The 26,743-nt window shown below is 36.5% G+C and overlaps 1 protein-coding gene across 4 annotated transcripts in view; it reads left to right on the plus strand.

The window, feature by feature from the left end:
- The window catches only part of prkcz (protein kinase C, zeta), a 100,729-nt gene that overhangs the window by 64,117 nt on the left and 9,869 nt on the right, over positions 1-26,743 (plus strand). For 3 of the 4 annotated variants that reach the window (XM_079638565.1, XM_079638568.1, XM_079638567.1), the window contains 11 exons: positions 3,242-3,373; positions 4,980-5,076; positions 6,960-7,018; positions 7,221-7,409; positions 12,112-12,209; positions 12,929-13,015; positions 15,451-15,586; positions 15,694-15,781; positions 15,917-16,036; positions 18,215-18,294; positions 19,802-19,891. In XM_079638565.1, the coding sequence (XP_079494691.1) occupies positions 3,242-3,373; positions 4,980-5,076; positions 6,960-7,018; positions 7,221-7,409; positions 12,112-12,209; positions 12,929-13,015; positions 15,451-15,586; positions 15,694-15,781; positions 15,917-16,036; positions 18,215-18,294; positions 19,802-19,891 (1,176 nt within the window). Of the gene's footprint in view, positions 1-3,241; positions 3,374-4,979; positions 5,077-6,959; positions 7,019-7,220; positions 7,410-12,111; positions 12,210-12,928; positions 13,016-15,450; positions 15,587-15,693; positions 15,782-15,916; positions 16,037-17,383; positions 18,018-18,214; positions 18,295-19,801; positions 19,892-26,743 lie in introns of those variants that run through there. The other variant, XM_079638566.1, reaches the window with a different exon arrangement.

The following is a 26,743-nucleotide window of genomic DNA, read 5'->3' on the forward strand; positions in this document are numbered from 1 at the left end:
GTTCGCTTAGCAGCGCTGGCTCGACATGTTCAAAAAGTCCACGGGGTGGAAGCTGTGCTGGGATTCAGATGCGAAAGGGGGAGAGAAGAAAGAGATGTTTGTATGAAAGATTGCACAGATTTCTAAGAATAACGGCACAGAATCAGTGCGTATAGCTTCAGGTGAATCCAGGATGTTGTTCTTTGATCATTTCCTGCTGATGGGTGTGCCAATGCTGCCTTCTAGTCGTCCTTGAGGAAGATCCTGAGATTTTGGTTGGAAATAAAACAGATGCGTTGGGAAATTTAATACTTCTTTCTCTGTTTTTCATTCCCTGTCAAAACACAGGAAGTTTTTTTTTTTTTTTTTGTGCTAGTTCAACAAAAAGCAAAAGATTAGATCTTGATAAGCGGCTGGATTTCAGATAAGTCGCTGCTTCACAAACTGACTAATTAGGAAGAAATTCTGTTTTGTTAAAGTCCCCCTGTAGTCAATTATTTTATCCTTTAAAACATATCTTTGATCACCAAAATTACATATTTAAAAGTTTTTTTCCTTGAAATAAATGTCTTCATGTCTTAAAATAGCTTGAATGTAACTCTACACTCTTGCCTCATTTAGTATACGCGGTTCTATGAATATGCAAATTAGCCCCGCCTCCACTCACTGAGTAGTGTTTCCTACACTACTATTTACAGGCACCGCAACACTTCTACTGAATCTACAGCGCAAAACAGACAGTGCGTCCAAATGATAGACTGAAGGCCTATAACTCTCTTAATGATCCGGTCCTTTTTTTGTGAAACGGACGCAACGCGAGCAGTGAAGTTTGATTTCAGAATGAATGACTCTTGTGAGCCGGTTCTTTTTAGGGAATCAAACACAGGATAACCAGTGTTGTCCGATTACCAAATAAATTACTCTTATGAGCCAAATTTTTTAAATGAATTAAATACATGCAGTGCAACCAGTATACCGGTACTCTGATTCCTGAACAAATGACTCTTATGAGCAGGATCTTTTGAGTGAATCAAACACATTGCAACTAGTGTGGCCTGGTTAGTGAATGACTGACTCTTATGAGTCTCTTCTTTTTAGTGAATCAGACACGTACAGCACAACTAGTGTAGTCCAATTAGAGAATGAACGACTCTTATGAGCTGGTTCTTTTTAGTGATTCAAAAATATAGTTTACAAAATGTGAGACTGTAAATCAATGTGACTGACTTTTTGTTACTTTGACAATGTTTAGTTAACATTATACACATACTAAACCATTATACCGGTAACCTCTAATACACTGTAAAAGTCATTTAAAAGTCTGTAAAAACACACAAATAGTTGTACATAATGTCATCATTTGGTAATGGAATTGCATTTCTTTCTTTTTTATTTATTTTATTTTATATTTAATCCTTTCATGTAGGCTACTAAAAGAATTGTTAATGGAATCATTAATGAACCAGAATGGTTCAGTTCTTTACTATTCCCCTCCCTGATCATAAGGAACATGTTTATTTCCTGATGCCAGCTTCAAGCTTTAGATGATGTGTGCTACTTTCAAGCCCTAATTTCCGAACGTTTAACCCCAGTTACATAAACTGAGCACCTGACAGAAAGCGGCAAGAAAATGTAGGTCATTCATCAGGGCTGGAGGCTTCAAAGATACAGAGAAATCACTGCAGCAGGTGAACATCTCCTTAGATGGTGAGAAAGTGTTGTCTAAAACCTCACCGGCAGCACAGGGATCATGACATGCTCACAGAGCTGTGAAATAGAGTCGAGGAACGGAGGAAACGTCAAGCACTGACAAGAAGAGCATCTTATACCCACTGAGTCCTTCTCTGAGGGTTTGTTGAAGGTCCGTTAAACCAGACGATGCTCAGTTATAAGCTATGGGAGAGAGGGGAAACTGTCAGTGGAAGAGCATGTCCGTTAATGAAAGATTAGCATATTTTAATAGGATTATGCTACATGTAGCACTGAAGTCCCGCTGTTAGAGCCCCCTGGTGGACGGTTTGCATATCACATGGACAGAAGACTTGTGCCTAGCATCTTTCTTGGTCTTGCCCATGTCATCCTTTGCTGTATTTATTTTCCAAATCATTCCTCAGTTTTGACCGGTGTTATTTACTATTTCTACCATGCTTTTATACCATTTTTTACTGTAACATTGTGTCTCTCTCAGTCTCTTGCTCATTTTCTCTCACCAGCAGACAGATGGAGAACCTCACAACGAACTGAGCTAAAGATATTTTCATTTATTTATGACTCACAGGGCATGTGTGTGAGTGTGTGTGTGTGTGTGTGTGTGTGTGTGTGTGTGTGTGTGTGTGTGTGTGTGTGTGTGAAACCTTATTGTTGGTTACAGCAGTCAGCAGAGTCCTCTGATCTGCCGAGCTTGGATTTTAAACAAAATCTGTTGAAATCATTCGCTAGGCTTTAAGTATGTACAGATGCTGAGCTTGTGTCATTTAGAATGTGTTTAGCAATACATAAAATGTAAATGTAAATAATACATTGATACAAGTATGATGCAGGATATTTATCTGACCAAGGTCCTGTCAGAAATCTTTGATATTTAGTTTACATACAGTTCCAATGCTTATTGGATATACATTGATACTTATATCAAAAATACAATAAAAATGGTAATATTGTGAAAGATTATTGCAGTTTAGAATAATTTTAATTTTAATTTAATAATTTTAAAATTATAACTATTTTAATATATTTTAAAACAGAATTTATTCCTGTGATGGCAAAGCTGAATTTTCAGCATCATTACTCCAGTCTTCAGTGTCACATGATCATTCAGGAATCATTCTAATAATGTTGATTTGTGCTCAAGAAACATTTAATATTAGTATTAATTTTGAAACCAGTTGTGCTGCTTAATATGTTTTGTGGGAACACTGTAAAATAGTTAAAAATAGTTAAAAAACACATACTTGTCAGTTTTGATCAATTATTGAATCCTTGCTGATTCTGAATATTATTATTTTTTTTATTTAAAACCCCAGATTTTTGAACAGTAGTGTATTCACGTCATCATGCTTTATTTCAACTTAATTTGAGTTCAGAATTTATTACTCAGCTCATGTGTGCCATCTACTCATGTGATATCTGTAAGACATCCCTTTTTCTTTCCCAGTGTGTTGTTAACAGATTAACTCATTCATGAAGTGTTTCGACTTGCTAAACTGATCACAGATAGCGATAGTCTAACTTCAGTCGCCGTGTGTGTCTGTGTCTCTCTCAGAAAGCGTACTGTGGCCACTGCAGCGAGAGGATATGGGGACTGGGGCGTCAGGGCTACAAGTGTATCAACTGCAAGCTTCTGGTCCATAAACGCTGTCACAAGCTCGTCTCACTGACCTGTCAAAGGCATATGGTGAGTCTTTTAGTCAGCTCTAAAAATATGCATCATCTGTCTGTTGTTAAACATTTGACTTGCAAAATATAAAAATAATTTTTCTTTGTTTCATTAAAATAAGCCGATCCTCCGCCGTTGAGAAGCTCATTACTGTTTCATTGTAATGTTTTATTGACCTTTTGACAGAGTTTGCCTCTCTTCTCACTTCTCAAGAGTGTTGTTGGATTTTAAAACAGTGTTTCAAAGATAGCCCTTGTGGAATTTGTGATTTGTGATAACACTGTCTTGTCAGTATTGAATTGACCTGATTCTGTGCTTACTTAGACAGAGTGTCGAAATCATAGACTGAAAAACTGTAACATTAAACATCTTCACACCACCTTCTGCAAGAAACTGTTTCTGCAGGGCTTTCTGTATGTGGGAAATTCAGTACGAAATTCAACATTGTGCTCCTGATTTATTTACATGACAGAAGACATCAGACCTCCGATTTCCTACAGCCGATGTTTTTCGAACAGAAGCCAAAACTGATGAGCTTTACAGTCTGACTTTTCCCTCATTTTGTGAAGACATTCTGTCATCCGCCTGCCTCCTTTCATTATAGTTATTTTTCTCTCTCTCTTTCTCTCAAATGTTTGTCATCATTTTGTTGTTACACATTTATGGTCTCGAATTGGAATGAAGAGTAATTTACTCAATCCAAAGCCCTTCAACACAGAAAAAGAACTCTATCTATCTATCTATCTATCTATCTATCTATCTATCTATCTATCTATCTATCTATCTATCTATCTATCTATCTATCTATCTATCTATCTATCTATCTATCTATCTATCTATCTATCTATCTCTGTCATTCTATCTATCTATCTATCTATCTATCTATCTATCTATCTATCTATCTATCTATCTATCTATCTATCTATCTATCTATCTATCTATCTATCTATCTATCTATCTATCTATCTATCTATCTCTGTCATTCTATCTATCTATCTATCTATCTATCTATCTATCTCTGTCATTCTATCTATCTATCTATCTATCTATCTATCTATCTATCTATCTCTGTCATTCTATCTATCTATCTATCTATCTATCTATCTATCTATCTATCTATCTATCTATCTATCTATCTATCTATCTATCTATCTATCTATCTATCTCTGTCATTCTATCTATCTATCTATCTATCTATCTATCTATCTATCTATCTATCTATCTATCTCTGTCATTCTATCTATCTATCTATCTATCTATCTATCTATCTATCTATCTATCTATCTATCTATCTATCTATCTATCTATCTATCTATCTCTGTCATTCTATCTATCTATCTATCTCTGTCTATCTATCTATCTATCTATCTATCTATCTATCTATCTATCTATCTATCTATCTATCTATCTATCTATCTATCTATCTATCTATCTATCTATCTATCTATCTATCTATCTATCTATCTATCTGTCTATCTGTCTGCACAAGGGACCTTTATTAAGGAAGTAAATAGGTTTTGATTTCATATTGGGATAAGTGAGATTCTGAGTTGGAGCCTCAGAGAGGAGAGGGACAAAAGACGTACCTTCCCCGTATCACCTGTTTTTTTTCCTCTCTCTGCAGGATCCAGTCATGCCATCACAGGAGCCGTTGGTAGATGATGATAAAAGTAGAGAGGAAGTGGAGCTCCCCCCTGAGGACCCTGAAGAAACAGACGCAAGTAGGTCTCCATCTCCGCTGTGTGCATGTGTAAATGCTGTTTTTGTGTGGGTATTGGGGTCATTCTGTCCTCTATCTGTCAGAGGGCACTGCTGACTGTGGTAGGATACTGTAGTACATCAGGTGTGAGTAATGTGACATTGACCCAGTTGAGAGAGAGAGAGAGAGAGAGAGAGAGAGAGAGAGAGAGAGAGAGAGAGAGAGAGAGAGAGAGAGAGAGAGAGATAGAGACATGCTCATCCCTCTGAGACAGTCCAGTCTGTGGCTCCCCCTGCTGGAATCTTATAGCATTACACATTCAACATTTCTCTGTGATTTGTGAAAGGACATTGTTCTTTTGAATTTGATTAATTTAAAGTGCCCCTATTGTGCTATTTTAAAGGTTCCCAATTTTGTTTTGGAGGTCTTCTATAATAGATTTACAATTCATCCAAGGTAAAAAAAACTCTTGAAATTTCTCATAATATACATTGCACATCACCTCATTCCTCAAAGAGTCTGAAAACGGTTCGTTCGAAGCTTCAGTCTCTTTAAACCCCTCCTTTCCGAGAGCCTACTCTGCTCTGATTGGTCAGATGGTCCTGTCTTTTATGATTGGTCTACCTCTTACAGCACGTGTTGAAAACAAAACAGCCATTTCCATATCTGAAGTTCAGCTCTGGAGGCTTCCTCAGTGCTTGCACAGTGGTATCAAGAGGTACCAATTCCATTGTGAGTCCTTATCTTTTTGAAGTGCGTGCAAAGTTGATTCACAGCGCAGAAAACAGCGTCTTTTTGACATGTCGGCAACACGAACCAAACTCCTCCAGGCTTCAACTATATATACATTCTTTGAGGGCGGGTCAAAGCACACATAATTCGCGGGCAGCCGATGATGACCATAGGCTGGCGCTGTACAAATTTGTTACATTGTTACGTAGGTATGTAGGAAGTTATATGGACATACAGGATATGCTGACGATTCGTTTCAGTTCAGTTCAGAATCGATTCTTTCTTTTAGAAGACAATAACTTTATTTGTTGTGCACTTTGACCTTAAAAACTTTGCAGACATTTTACATTCACAAGCAGCTACTATATTACACACTATATGAGAGGTAATATAAAATAAAATAAGAGCATAATGGGACACTTTACACTAATTTCAAAACTTTTGGAAGTGATTCAATTGTAAGGGGGAACTTTGTTTGGTAAGTTAGGTTTAAAACAAAAAAACAACATTTCAAATTCAAAACATACAATGTATTTTAGTGTAAAATGTTTTTTGAGAACTTTTCTGAGTGATGAATCGAACTAAGCCCCTTTATTTACAAAAAAAAAAATCCTGGCAGCTGTGGTTGCCAGAATAATTCTGTAAAAAATACAGTACAAATGTAAATATATTTACAGAATAAAAACAGTATAAAACTGTAATTTGCTAATAAGGAAATTGCAATTTAAACCGGTAAATCCAACAATGCACACTGCTACTAAAATCTATCTTGTGCCTTTAACATACACTGACTATCACCATAATGCAGGTGGTAAAAGAGGAAATTACATGAAATGTCCGGTTTTACAGTTTTCCCCTGTATATTACGGGAACTTACTGTTTTTATTTTTATTCTAAATGAACCAATTCACTATAATGTATCAGACTTGCTTATCCAACTCCTGTGAACTTTAGGAAACAGTTTAAAAACAAAACAGCAATCGTAAGTTCAAAAGACAATATATATTGTCTTTTGAACTTACGATTGCTGTTTTGTTTTTTTATATATATATATATATATATATATATATATATAGAAAATTTGAAAAAGAAAGATTAAATGAATAACACTACAGAACAAAAATGTAAAGGACAAGAAAATAATAAGAAAGTCTCTCTTTCTCTGTCTCTCAGTTCCAGTCCCTTTCTTAGCACACAACCGGAAAGTGGAGAAAGCTGAAGATGACACAGAGGTAAGACGCAGCTCATAACTGATAATCCCACATTTCCACAAGGTTTCATTCACTAATAATCATATACAGATGCTCTTACTCACATTCTTTATATCTACTGTTTAAAGGAATGCATGTAACATGAGACCTCACTCTATTTCTGCACCATTTTCGAGTTTGTCCAAGAGAAATGTTATGACAGGTTTCCGCTGTGTGCACACAGGACCTGAAGGCGGTGGTGGACGGGATCGAGGGGATTCAGATCTCTCAGTGTCTCGGCCTGGGGGACTTTGACATGATCCGGGTCATCGGGAGGGGCAGTTACGCTAAAGTGCTGCTGGTCCGACTCAAGAAGAACGAACAGATTTACGCCATGAAGGTGGTGAAGAAAGAGCTGGTCCATGATGATGAGGTAACAGCCTGTGCTGTCATGCTGATGAGACTTCTTCACTTTTATCATGGTGTCTCAGTGTCTTTCATGAGGAAAATGCAGGAAGTTCTCCTAGTTTGGACGTGTGGTTGTTGTGTAATTGACACCAGTAGGTGGTGCTGTGGGATTGTGCTCATTTTAAAATGCTTGCCGTTCATCTTCAGTGGTTTTCACAAGTTTATTCATACTTAAGATAAAGGCACTTTGTTCTTATTGTTTATCAGACTGTTTGCCTGTCAATTATATATTTTGATTTATATCATTTTTCTTGTGTCCACATAATATTTTTAGGAGCCAAATGAAGCTCATCATTGAGCATGGCATTAAAATAATGAAATACATACAATAAAATAAAATATAAAAGGAAACTTCTGCAAATAATAAGAGAAATAAATGAAAAATTAGTATTTTGGAAAGATAGCTCATTTATATAATAGTCATAAGAGTTAGATTACTCACTTTGTCACAACATCATTATATGCGTCATTCTGTTTTAAAAGCAACCTGGTTACACCCACATTCAATTTTCAGAGAAAAGATAAAGATTTTTTTGTACATTTAGATTCTTGGTGATTTCATTTTACTTTGAAAAGAATTGAATATCAAGAATTGATATTATATTTTAAACTTTTAATATAGTTGAGTATATGTCGTTTTTTTATTGTCAAAGGTTTGGGGTCTGTATGATTATTTAAAAACATTAAAAAAAAGACTTAAAAAAAAGAAACACTTTTAAACGTTCCATTCATCAAAGAATCCTGAAAAATGTCCACAAAAATAACTGATTTCAACATTGATGATAATAAGAAATGCTTCTTAAGCAGCAAAACAGGATATGAGAATGCCTTCTGGTCATGTGACACTAAAGACTGGAGTATTGATGCTGAAAATTTAGTTTTACATCACAGGATGTAAAATGTATTAAAACAGAAAAGAGTTGTTTTAAATTGCAATTATATTTCACAATATTACTGTTTTGCTGTATATTTGATTAAATAAATGCAGCCATAATGAACATAAGAGACTGAATCTTATAGACCCCAAACTTTTCAATATTAGTGTATTTATTTATTTAATATAGCCTTTAAATGCGGTGGGATTTGACTTTATTCTAAATCGCACAATACAACATTGAGAGACTTTTTTGTTTTGTTTGTAAAATCAAAGAGAAACTGAGTTTCTGTGGACTATTAGATACATCTTTTTCTTTCTCTCCCTGCAATGAAACCTGATATGTGTGAACAGGCATCAAAAAGAAAGACAAACTGAACTCTACAGCTATTCATCACAATGTAAACTCTGTACAGTCAAAGCTATTGTGTCTTTGTAAACTTGGCTCGCTCAGGAACATAAAGCCACATGCTTGTCAGCTAACGCACATGAATGAAGTTCACGAAGAGCAGAGGTCCTTCCAGAATGACAGAGACATGCAGTTGAACTCTGAATATGCACAAACAATGTAATTGCTTCCTGGAAGGCAGGCGTTCCTTCAAGGAATGTGTTCTCCTTTTCTTATACTATACTGTACATTTGTGTTCTGTGTATGTATGTTGTGCAGTCACGCTTATTAAGTCTTAATGAGGCAATGTAATGATGCACTCAGTTGCAGTCTGACATGCTGTACTTAAGCAATACAAGCTCTTGATTAATGTTAAGTAAAAGAATCTGGCATATATTATTTATTTTGAGATTGTATGAGTTTATTATGTATGGGAATAATGTATTACTTTTATTTGTGCAGGTCTTAAAAAGGTCTTAAAGTCTTACATTTAAAGTCTTTTGCTTCTATAAAGGCATTGCAAAAAATAGAATATTACAAGTAAACTAAGGATAATAGTTTTTTCTCTATGGATACTGCGCAGTAATATACGTATAATACACCATAGCTATTGGTCAAACATGTGTTTTGCATCATAATTTATTAATTTATTTTATCTTGGCTAGAATGCTGTATTGACCCGTCAGCATCCAGGACCGGAACTATCCGTTCTTTATTTCATCTAAAATTATTTTAGACAACATTTTTCAAATTCTTGTCTGATTATCATATATGCATTTATGCACCTCATATGAATTGAGAGAGAGATTTGTGCATGAATAAACTGCAGACTATTAAAGTGGTTACAAATTTAAAACGCTAAAAAAACCTTGAAAAATGCTGACTAGTCACAGTACTTAAAATACACTTCCCTAATACATTCATATCAATTTTAACTTAAAGCTGCAGTCCGTCGTTTTTCCTCTTTGTCGCCATCTCTGTTAGAAATCTGCAATTGCAGTTATTCGCGGAATTATTAACTGTGCGTGGGTAGTAAATCGGCATGAAACAGCGCGGATGAACACAATGTATTGAGGAGAACCTGTCGCTGCCGCGTCGCTGTGGATACTGTACTGTCATCAGCAATCTCAGAGTATACGTTTTGAAAGTGTCAACATTAGAATTTTCATCGGAAAATGTCATCTGAACAAGTAAGTAACATTCACTTTTGTTCTGACCAAATTCGGGGGGTGGGGGGAAGCATTGCAGTAGCTATATCATGCTGATTCAATCTAACGATTGCTTATATCACGTCAAAACGTGAAAAATATATTTTTTCTGTAGCCACTCTGAAGTCCGAAGTCTTTGGGTTTTACAACTGGTGAATCTCCAGTTGTCACTGGTGATTGTCGCTTTAAACTTTCGGGATCCGCCATACCAAGTGCTAAGCTAAATCTCCACCATCATCCACACACGCTAGCCGGGGACTCCTTCTCTATGTGTACAGAAGTGACGTAATGACGCAAAGACATGCTCGAAATTCCCGCGGAAATCCACCAGTACCACTGGAATTAAAATCATTATTACAAGATTACCGTTTTGAATCGAGGCAAGGCAAGCAGATCGTTTTGAACACTGGCTGGTTACGTTTTTTTTCAAAAATGTCTTTTTTGATATTTTTAAACCCAAAAAAGTGCCGGACTGCAGCTTTAAATTCCTGATGATGAACAACATTAATTAATTCATTAATGCCCATGTTATTTGTCGATTACAATAAGGTTTATTATAGTTAACCAAAAATTAAAAAAATTAAAAAATGTAATTTATTAAAATAAACATTAACTGAATAGTTAATAGTATAAAAAACAGAAACGTGTTTTATTTCAGTTAGTTGTCAAACAACATTTCTCACTTTTGTTTAGTTTAACTTGATGTAGTAAAATAACTCCAACTAAAAGTGAAATAAATAATGGTAAAAAAAACTATATAGACATTATCAACAAAATAATGCATAACACTGGAAACATACTATGTTAGAGGTCAGAGGTCAGTAGATAACTGTTATTTGACAAGACAAATATTATGATTGGCTATTCCATTGAGGGGAGAAAGATGGTACGATAGAGAAGGAAAACAAAGAAAGATTGAGAAATGTGGTAAGAGAGAAAATTAACATACAATATATACGTATATCATCTGTTTCTCTTCATGTCTTTATGCTGACACTGCTTTCCTGTAATCTGCTCTCCTCTCGTCCAGGAAATTAAATTGTTCTGGTTTTGGAAATCAGACTGTGTGTGTGTGTGTGTGTGTGTGTGTGTGTGTGTGTGTGTGTGTGTGTGTGTGTGTGTGTGTGTGTGTGTGTGTGTGTGTGTGTGTGTGTGTGTGTGTGTGTGTGTGTGTGTGTGTGTGTGTGTGCGTGCGTGCGTGCGTGTGTGTGCGTGCGTATGCGTGTGCCTACATCGTGGGGCCAAAAGTCCCATGAGGAAAACCACTTAACAAACCAAACATGCTAATTAAAATCTAAAAAATCCATACAGGTTTCTGTCAGTGTTGAGTATAAGGTCAGGGGATAGAAAACATCATTAGCTTGGTTTAAAAACAGCCTTCGCCAATGAAAACGTCCAGACAAGATAGAAAAACAAAGTGTTTGTTTGGGCTGAGATGTCTCATTTCACCCTTAGCCTCTCAAAAGACGTTCATTGTCATTTTTCAACTTTCGTTGTTGAGTAACAGACGTTCTCTGGAGGTCTTTGAGCTGATTACAAGTGTTGCTTAACGTTTAAGTGTTGACAGAACGAAAATACTTGACTTTATCAACACATCACTGAGCCGTGTCTTCACACCCAGAGACATTCTCAATACAGATGTTTTGTAACATCCTGTCTGGACGGTTCTGTGAAAGTAAAGTGTAATCTTGCCTCTGACAGATAAAAAATGAGTGTTAGGTGTACATTTGAAAGATACTGTACAATATATACCTTTATTGGCTTACCTTGTGATTTATTTACATGTCTGTTTCTCTTTTCTCTGTTGTCTTTCCTTTCTGCACTTTTTAAAGAAGAAGAGAAAGGTGCTTTTCTTCTTTTAAATCTGAGATTTGACTCCCCAAAGTGACAGCATGCAATAGTGCCAAGTGTTTTCCGCTGTTAAACGATCAATAGATGAGGTTTTTCTCAGAAAACACAGGCTTGTTTTTTTTTTCTCTATCCTGAAATAGTCCCCCAGTAGAGGCGGTGAAACATAATGTCCTCTCCTCTAGTTCTTAGAAAGCAGTGACACAGATTCCTGTCATGATCATTTGCAGTTCATTATTCATGATAAGGCAAATGTCTCTCTCTCTCTCTCTCTCTCTCTCTCTCTCTCTCTCTCTCTCTCTCTCTCTCTCTCTCTCTCTCTTTCTCTCTCTTTTTGTTTCTGGTGTAGGACATTGACTGGGTCCAGACAGAGAAACACGTGTTTGAACAAGCATCGACCAATCCATTCTTAGTGGGACTTCACTCTTGCTTTCAGACAGAAAGCCGGTAAGAGGAGAATGTATTTCATTCACCGAACGTTTTTTTTGTAATAGCACACTTAAAATAAGAAATCTTCGCCGCAAGAAAAAGTCAATAAAGCCCAATGGACTTTTTTGTTAAACTATGGCTACATAGTTCCCAAAATCAGCGTTTGAGATTGACAACCGTGTTTTTTTCTCACAGATTTGCTATTTAAATTGCACATAAAACTGCAGGTATGAGCGGATCAAATAATGTCTGTATGAACAGGAAACCAGTCAATGGTGATAGCCATGTTTACGGCCTGTAACCATGGCAACGGATAATGATAGTAAATATTGTGTCTTTTCTTCTGAGCTATTTTGGGCATTTTGGAACAATCCTGATGTCTCCATTCCCTCTGAAATGCAGCCAAACGCTTTTTTTCTTTCTTTTCCACTGAAACTCTTAACAGGATTTTTTTCTAGCTGTTCATCTGCACAATATCACTATTTACTGCTATTTTTCATAACTTGAGAGGTTGACAGTACTAACAATAGTGAGAAATTACTCGCAACAGACAACTAGTTTTGTAACTCGACTGTGGAGAATTTAAGGTCTCTCAGTTATAGAACATGGTTGTCAATCTTTTCATGACCAAACAAACGTAGTGTGAACGTACAGTATAGCCAGTATATCTCTCACATACAGCACATCTGAAACAAAAACTATAAAGAAATGATGAATGTCTCCTGTTCTCCGTTCAGGCTGTTTCTAGTGATTGAGTATGTGAATGGAGGAGATCTTATGTTCCATATGCAGAGGCAGCGGAAGCTTCCAGAGGAACATGCCAGGTATGTGCAATTAAAAAAGAAAGAAAAAAGGATTGATTGATTTGATATTTTCCATTTAGATTAGGCCTAATTTTATGTGGGATTGGATGGATGGATGAAGGAGAAAAGTAACAATGAGTTTCAATGAAGTAGTTCACTAGATGAAAAATTCTCAACTGGTGGGTTGCTAGCCAAAAAAATGGGTTGCAGGTCTGTTCATCAGCAACTATAAATGAAAAAAAAAATGCAACCAACCATATAGCCTAAAGGCCCGTTCGTTCACACCAAGAACAATAACTATAAAGATAACAATAAAGATATAGTGCTAAAATATTACAGTTCTCAATATAAAAAAAATAGCAGAACTCACACCACAGCTATAACGATAACGGCTCAGAGAAACAATATTGTTGGAATCACTTTCAAAAAGTTTTTATCCAGCTGATGAACAATAAAAACCTTGACAGCCAATCAGATTCATCCTGCTGTAATGAGCTTGAGCATTTAAAGTGACAGACAAGCACGTGCTTAGAATGAACACAACAATATCGTCCGCTGGATGTATAGTCCAGCGGATAATAGTTATGATAGCAAAATAAATGGACACTACTGTTCAAATGTTTGGGGTCGATTCTTTTTATGTATTTGAAATGTAATGTAAAACCGTTTTATTCTTATCAAGGCTGCATTATTTGTTCAAAAATACAGTGAAAATATTTTTGTTTTTCGTAAATACAGAAAATATTTCTTACACAAATAAAAATGCGCACGTTCTCACGGCATTCACTCTGGCACCATCTCAAACTTTAAAAACACGACTCTTCTGTGTGGTTTTATTAACTTGAAGTTGTCCGTGCTAATGATTGAACTAAAAGCCACGCCCTTGGTTTGAATGCAGATCTCATACACTTCTTTTAGGCTATATTACTCTGTTAGATGATGTGAATCCTGTTACAGCGACTGATCTGAGCGCTGTTGTAATGCCCCCTTTCACACGTCTGATAAACTGAGATCAAACGCAGGCTAATTATTTGAGTCAAGCGCACCCCGACCGGTCCTATCAATATGCGTCCGGCACACCACACATATGCAAATCCACATGCTAATTACGAGTAATGAGCCTAAATATTCATGAGTTGCTCCTAAAGGTCTCACGAGCCCTTGCTGATCGCCGACATGAAGCAAACAATTCAGAGTGCCAGACGTGAAACCTGATCGGAAATGTCACCGCTCATTTTTTCCTACTTTGAACACCTTTCTTTTTATGTTTTTTTTTCTTCTAACTTTAGACGGGGTTGAGACAGTTAGACGCACAGCTCCCGCTTGGGAAAATCTCAAAAAATTGTTTATATACATGTTTATCTAATGTTCTGTCAATTTCACATACTGTATATATTGACTTTACATTATATTGACAGTTGCTTTTTTTCCTTATATGCGACATTGTGCTGGGTATCCCACTGTGAAATTTTATTGGTCAACATCCCAATCCACTTACTGAACACTAAAGTGTAAAAAAACCATTCCACTGTTTAGTTTTTTTGCTAGTATGCAATGCTAATTTCAAGAAATTGCTTGTCACTGGACACTTGTCACATCGCTAATGGTCATACAGGTAAAGGACAGATTATTATACACATTTATTGTACAGATTATAGTACCTCAGCATTGTTGAATGCTTGATTCTGATTGGTTGACTCAAGGTCTCAAATGTATTAATATAAAGCATTGTACACTACTATTTAAAAGTTTGAGGTCAGTAAGATTTTTTTTAGTTTTTAAAGAAATTATTACTTTTATTCAGCAAGGACATTAAATGATCAAAGCATTACATTGACAGTAAAGACAAGGCTATTTTTTCACAGGGTATTATTTGGTAAAAATGTATGCTTTTATTCAGCAAGGATACATTAAATTGATCAAAAGTGACAGTAAAGACAATTATAATCTTACAAAATATTTCTATTTTAAATAAATGTCATTCTTTTGAACATTATATTCATATAAAAAAAATATATATCACAGAATTACCACAAAATATTAAGCAGCCCAACTGTTAATATATATAACAATAATAAATATTTCTTGAGCAGCAAATCAGCATATTAGAATGATTTCTGAAGGATCATGTGACTAAAAACTAGAGTAAGATACTGAAAATTCAGGTTTGCATCACAAGAAAAACATTACGTTTTAAATATATATTTAAATAGAAAACTAAATAGAAAACAATTTATTTAAAATTGTAATAATATTTCACAATTGTACTGTTTTTACTATATTTTTATCAAATAAATGCATTCTTTATAATTACCATTAACAAATCTTACCGTCCCTAAACTTTTGAACGGTTGTGTGTTAAATGTGGAAATCAATAATTCATCTTCAATTAGTCCTCATCTGTATGTTTTGAAATGCCGAGTCTTAACACACTTATTTTTTCCTGTTTCCTGCAGATTTTATGCTGCTGAAATTTGCATCGCTCTTAATTTTCTGCATGAGAAGGGCATTATTTACCGGGATTTAAAACTGGACAATGTACTATTGGACCAGGATGGCCATATCAAACTTACAGACTATGGCATGTGCAAGGTACAACCTAATACTAATCACAAATGGATGTATCCATAGATGTATCTCCTAATAAGTCAAAAAGTACTGTTAAAACAGGGTAGAACTCATGCAAGATTTTGTTTCAGGAGGGAATCAGACCAGGTGACACCACCAGCACATTCTGTGGGACGCCCAACTACATCGCCCCAGAGATCCTGAGGGGAGAGGATTACGGTAGGTGTGACTACATGAATCCATACATCCCCTGCTGTCAATATTTCACAATCCTAAGTAACATAGTAAAATTTATATTTTTTGTGTTATGTGAATCCTACTGATAAAGATTGAACTCTTCTTTGTCTGTCTCAGGGTTTAGTGTAGACTGGTGGGCCCTGGGCGTGCTCATGTTTGAAATGATGGCAGGTCGATCTCCCTTCGACATCATCACTGACAATCCTGACATGAACACAGAGGAATATCTCTTCCAAGGTGACTACTTGTAAATTCAACGTTTAGTTCAATTCAATAGTTTTATTTATTCGCCAAAGCCAATTTTTACTTCCATTTGGCGCTTGTCAGGTGTTCATTTTGGACCTACTCTTGTAACACTTTATTTTACAGTGTCCTTGTTATACATGTTATATGTAGTTACTATAGTAATAACTAGTTTGTGCATAATTACATGTAACTAACCCTAAACTAAAACCTAATCCTTAACCCTATAGTAAGTACATGTAGTTAATTATTATTACTCTAATAAGTAACACGGACACCTTAAAATAAAGTGTAACAAAATGTCTTTATCTTTTCCCCCCAAATTATAAATGGTATGTTCAGTTCTGGTAGAGTGAAATGGACAAAGTTTTGAAGAATTTAATTTAATTTTGTTGGTAACACTTTTTGATGGTCCACTTTAGACATTCTACTAACCATAAGTAACTTAGCAACTATTCAACTTGTTCTACTAACCCGTACTCTAACATTCTACTACTGTCTATTAATACTCTATTGAGTTAGTTGACATGTAGTTGCAAACTCACTTAGTAGATTTGTCTAAAGTGGACCATCAAAATAAAGTGTAACCATTTTTTTCTTCATAAATCATCACTATTGGTCCCCCTTTACTTCTGTTTGTGGATTTGCAAGTATTCAAGCTAAGAGAAGTATTAAAAAGAGCTTGTGACTAAACCTTGTAGCTCCACTGGATCCTCAAACTGTTGGTAAAACGTCATAACTCCACCCGCCTCTATCATGAATGAAGTGCCGCACACAGTTTGGACCATCTCTGCCGGTTGCATATATATATATATGGCAAATTTTTTATGTATTTGAAGAGTGTAGAAGATGTCTTAGTCATCGATAGATGCATTTGTCATCGAGTCGTAGCCAATACAGTCTTAAATAGTCTGTATGTAGCACTTAATAACATGAGATTTTGCCCACATAGCTACAGAAAATGTTATAACATGTACGTTGATTGCAAACGCAATGTGATGTACTTGCTGCCTCAGGTGCGGCCGTTCTAATGACGGACAAAACACATATGTATCCTTTAAATTTGCTGGTCCATTTCAGCTTTATTTTGGTAAAATGTTAATAATATAATGACAGATGCAAGTGTCTGACCATATATAAAGCCACTTATAAAGCCAAATATATATTTTTTAAAAATACATAGTTTTTTTTCATTTCCTTGAAAGTAGGGTTTTTTGGAGACATATCCGTCCGGCAGCGATGATATGTTCATATGTATTGCTGAGCCCTTCACGGCATGTGTGCCATTCCTTAATGAGACATTCTTTCATCCCCCTTTCCTCGCCTCCCTTCCATCTCCAGAGCAGAGAGTGTGTGGTCATCTGCTTCCCTGTCTGTTCTCTGGTGCTCCAGCCGTGAGGGCAGCGTGCTCCTGGATCACTCTCGTTCATACAGACACACACAACATGAACCTGGATCTCTCTCCACAACCGGAACTCCGTTCCCCCAATCCAAACCTCAGTTCGTCCATATGCTGCAGCGGCGTCCCGGTCCAACCTCCCCCCGGCCCTACACGCCGCTCCGCCGCCCACCCAGGAGCAGGGCAGATGCTGCCACCGCCGAGCCAACACTTTAGCCGCTTTCGGGCCGCCGTCCAAACCGCGTCACAGCAACAGGGCAGAGCCCCTGCAAGACCTAAATCCCTTTAGCTTTTCATTTGGAAAAGAAAACAAACAGTGGATGTGGCATTCAGAGAGGGGAAAGATAAACGCTCGTCTGCACTCCATCTTTGAGAGAGAGATGAAATTTAACAGGCTTTACTTCTGGACGGTTGCCCAAGATACGCAACTGTAAAAGAAATCCAAAAATGCTGGGATGAGACGTATTAAAAAGACATTTTTTTTTTTTTTTTTTACTTTTTGTGTTGTGTTTTAAATCCACTTAACACCGCGACAGAATTTTATGAATTTACAGAAATAAACATGGAGCGGGGAGGAATCTTTTGAGTCTGATTGAATATCGAAGGGCTTATTCAGGCGTCTGTAGTGTGTGGGTGTATGAGCGAGAGATTTTGTGTGTGTGGGTTAAAGCCTGTCTCTCTCTGACACTGCCGCACAACACGACGGGCATACTCTGCAAGAATGACTCATACTCTTTTATCTTCTGTCTTTCTTTTTCCCCTCTCTCTTTCAGTCATTTTGGAGAAGCCGATACGGATTCCCAGGTCATTGTCTGTTAAGGCTGCGAGTGTGCTGAAAGGTTTTCTGAACAAGGTGAGAACAGAATGTACTTGGTACGTGAACGAACACTGCAGAGTGCATTACAGCTGTCACGTTTTTGCAAAACACAAGCGGGGGGGGGGGGGGGGGGTTGGGGGTTGGGGGGGGGGGTGAGGAGGAGGGGAGAGAAGAGGTTATAGAGAACAAAAAACTTTAAAAATAATATACAATTCTATTCTATTAATAGTGCTATTGAATAAACTAGTAGTGCATATGGCAGCACCAAGTACCTTGAATGTACTGTAAGGTGCTGTGATCAAAGGATTCTGTTAAAACGTTTCAACATGTCATGAACTCCAAGGTCATTCTTCTATCGAAGCCATATTGTAAGTCAGAGTGATTTCAACTTCATTAAAAAAAAAAAAGTTTACATAGTGAATTCAATGAAAGTAACACAATAACATTATAAAGCATCAACAGAAATAAATTGATATTTGAAGAATATTATATTTCACTTAATTTTTTTTTTTTTTTGTATTTGTTAACATTAGATAATGCACCATGAAGTAACATGAACAAACTATAAACAGCTGTATTTGTTTTTAACTAACATTAACAAATATGAACGAATACAGTAACAAATGTAGTGCTCATGGTTAATTCTTGTTAGTTTATACATTATGTATTGTATTGTAAAAGTGTTACTATATATATATCATTTACAGTATATACAGTATGTGTGTGTATGTAGGTATGTGTAATATATTTGTATTATTATAATGAAAATATATATTATATATTTTTATTATATTTGTATATTATTATTTACTATAAATCATTTATTATAAAGACTACAATAGACAGTACTGGTATTGGCCAGACCGATTCAATTACATCTTACAAAATTCTTTACGTAATGAGTAGTTTCTTCTTTTTCTGCTGAAAACTTGATCACTATTGCGCTCCATTACACAAGAGAAATGGATGACAAACAAACAGGCTCCTAGGGAAAAAAATGCCATAATTCATGAACATTGCACACTGAGGTTTATAAATGAGGGTCTTAACTCTACACAAATGTGCACACAGTTTGCCTCTGATTGAACAAATATATGTGCTATAATTACGAGGGTCATCGTCCTCTAGATGAAACTGTTCTCTTGAGGGTGCGCACACTTCTTTTCGTTTGCCTGTGTGCGTGTCTCCTGATTAAATCTATGAATAATGAAGCGTTTTCCTTTAATCGTCAAGACAAATTGCGTTTATTGAAGCTCTGGGGTTCCTCAAACTCAACAGCAGCCTGTAATCAGTGTTATCAGCCCTCTTAGCCACTGCCTGATTCATTGGGATTAAATGAGCCTAGATCAGTGCAGCGAGTCGCTTCAAGAGCCCTGAATCTCAGAGCACAAGATAACGTATGCACCAGTGAATGTGTTTTGGGTTAAACTCCAGTCTTCTGAAATAAAGAGGACATGAAATTAGGTTTCATGTTTTTGAAGTTCTCTACACCAGATCTGGCTTTTGTTAGGTGCGTTATTAATAGGGTGTGTGTTCTGTTCAGGACCCGAAAGAGAGGCTGGGATGCCAAGTTCAGACCGGATTCACAGACATCAAGGCTCATACGTTCTTCAGAAGCATAGACTGGGACCAGGTAAGCTTTTTGTCACTTTTTAATATATAGAGAGACTGCTTAAGCACTAATGGAAGTTGCTTGGTTTGGCTGGCTCTGATATCTTGACTCTTTTTTTTCCCCCGCTTAAAATTAATGTCATCAAACGTAGTGTAAATTTTTTCATGAAAGTGCTATTTACGTTCAAGTAGTGTGTTATATAGTTGTTTGTGAATGTAAAGGGTCCGAAACATTTTAAAGATCAAAGTGCACGATTAATGGAGTTATTGTCTCCCAAAAGAACGAAACGATTCTGAACTGCCTGAAACTGTCTTTCTTCCTGTACAAACCTATGTAGGTTTGTAACAAATTTGCACAATACCAGCCTATGGTGTGCCCGTGAACAACGTTTACTTTGGCCCACCCTAAAACACTGCGGTTGTGGCTGAAGCGTGGACAGGTTTGGTTTGTGTTGTCGACATGTCGAAACGATGTGTTTTAAAGGGATAGTTCAATTTAAAATGAAACCTGTATGAATTTTTTTCTTCTGCTAAACACAAAGGAAGATATTTTGAAGAATGTCGGTAACCAAACAGTTAACTGGTCCCATTGACTTCCATAAAAAAAATATATACTATGGAAGTCAATGGGACCAGTTAACTGTGAGTATATGATGACAGAATTTTCATTTTAAAGTGAACTATCCCTTTAAGCACAAATCCACTTGCATGCACTTCCAAAGGATGAGGACCCAGGCTCGAATTGATAGGGTATTGGACTGACGCCATCATTACTGTTCGTATCACTGTGTAGACCAGTGCTGAGGAAGCGTCCAGAGCTGAAATTCAGAAATGGACATTTTGTGTATGTTTTTTGAGAAAATTTGGATGCGTGTAAATCTATTGTAGGAGACCTCCTAAACAAAATTAGGAACCTTTAATATAACATTTTAGGGGCACTTTTAAAATAAACGTTGCAATGGGAGTTATCCAAGAGGATCTGGTTTAAAGCACTGACCAAAACCAAAACTGAATCAGCTTTAACAACAACAGTAGAAAATACTACTATTTGAGACTGTTTAAGCAAGGTTTATAGCAGTTGTTTATGAACTACACTTTTGGAAGAGGGGATGTAGTGTGTGGTCATTGATAGGTGGATGTTATCCTCCGTACAAGCAGCAGAAATGAAAGAGAATATCAAATGAGATTCAGCCTTTGCTGAAGCGGCACAAGGTTTAAGGGGGGGGGTGTTAATTGGTCTGGTATAAATGATGCACACAATGCTGAAACATGAAAGTCAGTGAGAGAGCATACAATATTCAGGAATTGCAGAGAGAGCGCGTGTGTGTGTGTTTAATGAATGAATTAGTATGTGTAAGAGGAAAACTTTAGGTTTAGCAATACAGAGAGGTAGAGAAGACTCATGTCATGTTCAGGCTGCAACATGGCCTACTGTACAGTTCCACACAGAATCTGCACCTGTTGACTTAAGGTATTTTTGAAGATTTCCATAGAATTCACACTCCCATCATGAACAGAATCATGTTGTTAAAAAATCAGGTAAATTAGGTAATTAATTACGCAATGTTAGATTTTTATTACATTTTTGTCAACATGATATCAAAATAGACCCAGTTTGCTTTCTAAATCCATGTGCATGTTGTTCCAAAGAAGAAGAAGAAGAAAAAGCTTTATAATATATATTTGTAATATAACCACCTGGCTCCATTCTGGTCTGTAATGGCTTTTTTTTTTTCAAGTTCCAGTCAGTGTTCAATGGATAAAACCAAGTCCCGTCTACATTTTTATTTAATCGAATATCTATTATATTTCATATATATCAATATTTCATATTGATTTTGAATTTGTTTAGGGTACGAATTATGAATTGTGGGGTTGTGACTTGAACCCTCCCAAAGGAAGTTGAAAAGGATGGCGTTTTTTAAAGCTAGATATTCTTTATATGCAGTATACAGGTATACAAATTTTTTTTTAATGTTTTAGTTCAAATCACTTTATTATAGATTTTAGGTCATTATAATTCACAAATGTGGCACCAAATCTTTATTATTCAACCATGCATATGCTTCATTTTTATTTATTATTTTATTATCTTCCGGTGAAATGACAGGCTTTATCTCTGGTGACGTATGCTGGACATCTCTTATAATTTTCTCAGCATGAACCACGTCCCTTTCTTACATCAACAACCGATGGATTGAACCAAGATCCCAACCTACGTTTTTTTTTTTATATTCGATCAATAATGCGTCACAATGTGTAAGATCTGTGCAGATGTGGGAAATCAGCGCAGAGAGCCTGAAAATAGCATGCAGATTCAGTCTGGGTCATAAAAACTGCAGAGGCAGCAAATGAGCTCTTTCCCCACTATATCATCTCATACTTGCCTCAGAGACACTGTACTTGTACTGTACATCTACACATAACTGAGTCCTCAGCCAGGCGTTCAGCTGCGATCTGTCGCGTTTTGTTAGCTGTAATTGCGGTTAGCGTTGGCTGGTCGTGTCTTTCCTGATGTGCACTCAGAAGTTCGGCAACGTGGAAAGGAAATTATGCGCTCTAGAGTTCTGTCACTAACGCGCCATGCTTCAGTTGCTGGGATTTTCTGCCACTTTACCAGCGTAATGGATGAGTTTGGACACACAGGCTCGCACACAGCCCCCTGAGCTCCGCTTATAAACGAGGTTGCGCTACACTTGTTGTTAATTGCTCATGATGAATGAAGACATTGATTTGATGCTCAACTGAAAGCACGTAGCCTGTCTAAACTATTTCTGTGTCTACACTGATATACCCTTTTCAAGTGGATATTGTCGCTGCTGTGCTTCTTTGCAGTGTGGTATTTCCTTTAGTTTGACCTTGCCATTGCAGAAATATTTCTATTCATCTTTCTTTTGATGATTGATCGTACACGTGTGTGTCTGGCGCCTGCCTGTGATGAGTCAGGAGAAACTTGTCTTTCAGCTTTACCAGATGCCATATACTGGTGTTTTTTTTATCTATCAGTGCATTTCACCTTTTCAAGAAATTACCTTTTTTTAAACACACTTTATTATGTCCTGCGGTGGATGTACATATATCACAGGAGTCAGGACAATGCTGTCATTTATGTAATTCTTTTGAACCAATGATTGTCGCTTCCACAGCATTTCAAAACTAAAAAATTCTGTGGTGGAAATAATGTTAAAAAAATAATAAAATTGTGAATTAATTTGTTTAGTTAAAGCTAATTTCATAGCTAGCATTTGATGTATCTAACTCACACACCTTTACCTCTATACCTTTTATTTTTCTTGAATGCTCAACTAACACTATTTAGCTAAATTGTTTTGGTCATACTTTTTCACACTTCACAAAATATATTAAAATATTTATTATTAAAGTTAATTTAATAATTTATTATTTAACTAATTGTATCAAATGAATTATTTGTAGTTTATTTCAAATTATTTTTAATACATATAAAAGTTTGAGTACAATTAATGTTACTGATTTTCAAAATATAATAATTGTATGATGAATTTTCATGTTTTCGGATTAAAAGATTGTAGTAATACTTTATATTAAGTATACGGCCTATAACATATAAAAGTAAAAATACATTTTTACAACAAAAGTTCTTTTATTTTAGCTTCTTTTTCAAAGGAAAATGTTGTTAATTTCCCTTTTTTTTAATGTAACCTATGTAAAACATATATATATATATATAAAGTATAAATGTCTGTCATTGAATAATCACCCATATCCTAGCTGTTTACGTAGAGTGTTGTGACTATTTTGAAAATGGCAGAGAGAAATAACGTGGAAATTGGAAATATATATAGGGAAAAGGTCATGGAGTGATGATGAGCGAAGCTTCAGTGTTGCTTTAGGGACTGTGATTTAGACAGTGAGAGACAGAGGGGGTGAAAGAGACGGTGTGAGGCAGATTGCAAAAGATAGAGTGAGAAAGGCTTGAATGAGGAGAGGGAAATGATTTTAGACAGTGAGAGACAAAGTGGGAGAGAGTGAGAAAAGGAGAGAGAGATGAATGAGAAGAGGGAGTTGGACTGGGAACGGTGAGAGACTGAATGAGAACGCAGGGGGTAGACTGAGCGCTGGTGTAAAAGCTCGTCTCCGCTCAGACAGATCCTCTTCACACCGTCTGCAGTGTTGGGCCCTGGAGGAGAGACTCACTCGCTGTGACGCCAGCATGTAAAGACAGATTGAGCAGGGGAGGCTGAACAGGAAGTCCACATCTGAGACACAAGAGTTTTGGACCTGGTGCATGTAGAACCTCGAGTGGGGAGAAATTGGTATCGATGAGCTTTCTATTCTTTGTTTTTGCTGAGACCCGTTTGAATTTGACGGCCCATTTGGCAACATAAACAGTATATATACTGTACAGTGGGGTCCAAAAGTGTGTTTGTTTGGAACTTTTCCATCAAAAAACAGCTACGTTTGAATGCTTTTTGTTACTAGAAGGTGTACTGTAGTTACAACATCTACCAGTCCAGCTAACTGGATTATGCTATCCATCTGAACCTTGTGCGCTTAATAACTCTACACATCACGGGCCAGGTTTAGAACCTGACTTGGAGTCAGTCTCACTCTTCACAGTACGAATCAGAGGCTCCTCAGCTCACATCCACATGTACAGTAAGAGGACATTCAATTAGCTTGTGTCTTCCTCAAGCTGGAGACAAAGAAAATACTACAGACGTCTATTTGAGATTGGATGAGAGCATGATGAATGTGTTGACATGCTTTACACCTCACAGTCACTGGATCAGTGTTGTGTGTGTGTGTGTGTGTGTGTAACAGAGCATTGTGATTCCTCTTTCACGCTGTGTGTGTGTGTCCTCTGTGATTTGTTTATTCACATTTTCTGTACTGTCTGTACATGTATATATTCAGATTGCAAATTGTAATACATAAATAAATATAGCACAAAATACATTTATTTTGCCGGCATATATATATATATATATATATGCCGGCAAAATAAATGTTAAATGCTATGATTTTTTTTATATATATATATATGCCGGCAAAATAAATGTTAAATGCTATGATTTTGTGCTATATTTATTTATGTATAACAATGTGTCTGGTGTTCAGACTATTCCACAGTACTCCAGCATAGATAATCCTCTTGTATGTGGATTTCCTGTTTTCTTATCCACAGCTGCAGTGAAATCAACGTCTTTTCTAATGTTTGTAGAAGGACACAACTGTAAATCAGAGTCATTGTTTAGTCTTAAAAGACTAAGTCTTAAAACCATTTATTCAAATTGGCTCAATTAAATTAATCATTGTAATTCAGATCTGGTTTCCCTTTTTTTTTTTTAAGTGGCGAATAGAAAGAAACAAGCTTTTCTCTATTATTCTAGAACACAGTCAGAACAGCCGTGACTCGCTGACACGGAGATCAGGCAATGATTGTGTGTGTGTGTGTGTGTGTGTGTGTATTTTATTTCAGCCAGCTTTGCCACTGCAGTTGTTTGAATGTATTAATAATAATTATCCTATGACAGCAGGTGTATGTGTATGTGTTAGAGATGGGTAGTTACATGTGTTTTTTGTTCTACCCTGGGTTAATCCTTTTTTTTCTTTTTTTTCTTTTTTTTTAAGTGAAGTGAAAGTCAAGGCTATTTAGGACCCCATTGATTTATATTGTACGTTCACATTCTTCTTCTTTTTCTTCTTCTTCTTCAAAAAAAGTGTTCTGCCAAAAAAAGAAAGAAACTCATACAGGTTTGGAATTAGACTTTGGCCCTGTTCTTGTTGTTTTCGTCTCTAATGACCAGAATTGTGAATTGCATTTACATTACAAATCCAATAGGGTCAAATGCATTTCAGATTCAAAAATGTGTTAGTCCGTGATCAGATCACCATGCATCCTGGGTGCATTTTTGCCATGTTTAATGTGATCAAGTGCTATCCGATTGTGACGCGATCACAGAAAACATCCTAATGCCAGGTGTCAAGAGAGCCATAGTGTCCGATTTCAATCAGCACCATGTCATCCCAGCAGATTACCAGCGAGTTTACGTTCATTTTTCTCTCGGAGAGGATGATGCCAGACCCCGACAGAGAGAACGAGAGAACGGCGGGAAGCGAGAACTAGCGAAGGATCTGTGTGGGAATAATCCCCTCCCACACATCAGCGAGAAGAGTCTCTGTGCATCTGGATGGGTGTGCGCGTGTAATTGGTTTTCTGCTACGGAGACGAGCGTTAGCATGTTCCGCCAGGCAGGTTTCAGCCAACTGCGTCACGCCTGCCTCTCTGGAGTCAATGGCCTCGGGAATAAAAAACACGCACACATGCCGGCTGGGCACCAATTAACATCTCTTTTTCCCCTGTGTGCCGTCTTTAACTCTCTGTTATGTCTCTCTCCACTTTTGTTTTGCCATTACACTGCAATCCACACATATGCAAAAGCAGAATGCATTGCTCTCGGGAAAGAGTAGGATGACATACACAACCGATCTATAGTTTATGAAAGTCTCTTATCCTCATCATAGTTGCATTTATTCAGTTACACCAATTATATTGTGAAATATTATTACAATTTAAAATGATTGTTTTCTATTTTAATATAGTTTAAAATGTAATTTATTCCTGTGATGGCAGAGCTGAATTTTCAGCATCATTACTCCAGTCTTCAGTGTCACATCTCATCCTTCAAAAATCATTCTAATTGGCTGATTTGTGCTCAAGAAATTTGCATCAATGTTGAAAAAAGTTGTGCTTCTTAATATTCTTGTGGAAACGATACCTTTTCAGGATTCTTTGATGAATAGAAAGTTTAAAAGCATTTTTGGTATCATTATAAATGTCTTTTTTGTCACCTTTGATCTATTTAATGTGTCCTTGCTAAATTAATGTATT

The sequence above is a fragment of the Phoxinus phoxinus genome (assembly GCF_949152265.1).
Source record: "Phoxinus phoxinus genome assembly, chromosome: 15".
NCBI lineage: Eukaryota > Metazoa > Chordata > Actinopteri > Cypriniformes > Leuciscidae > Phoxinus > Phoxinus phoxinus.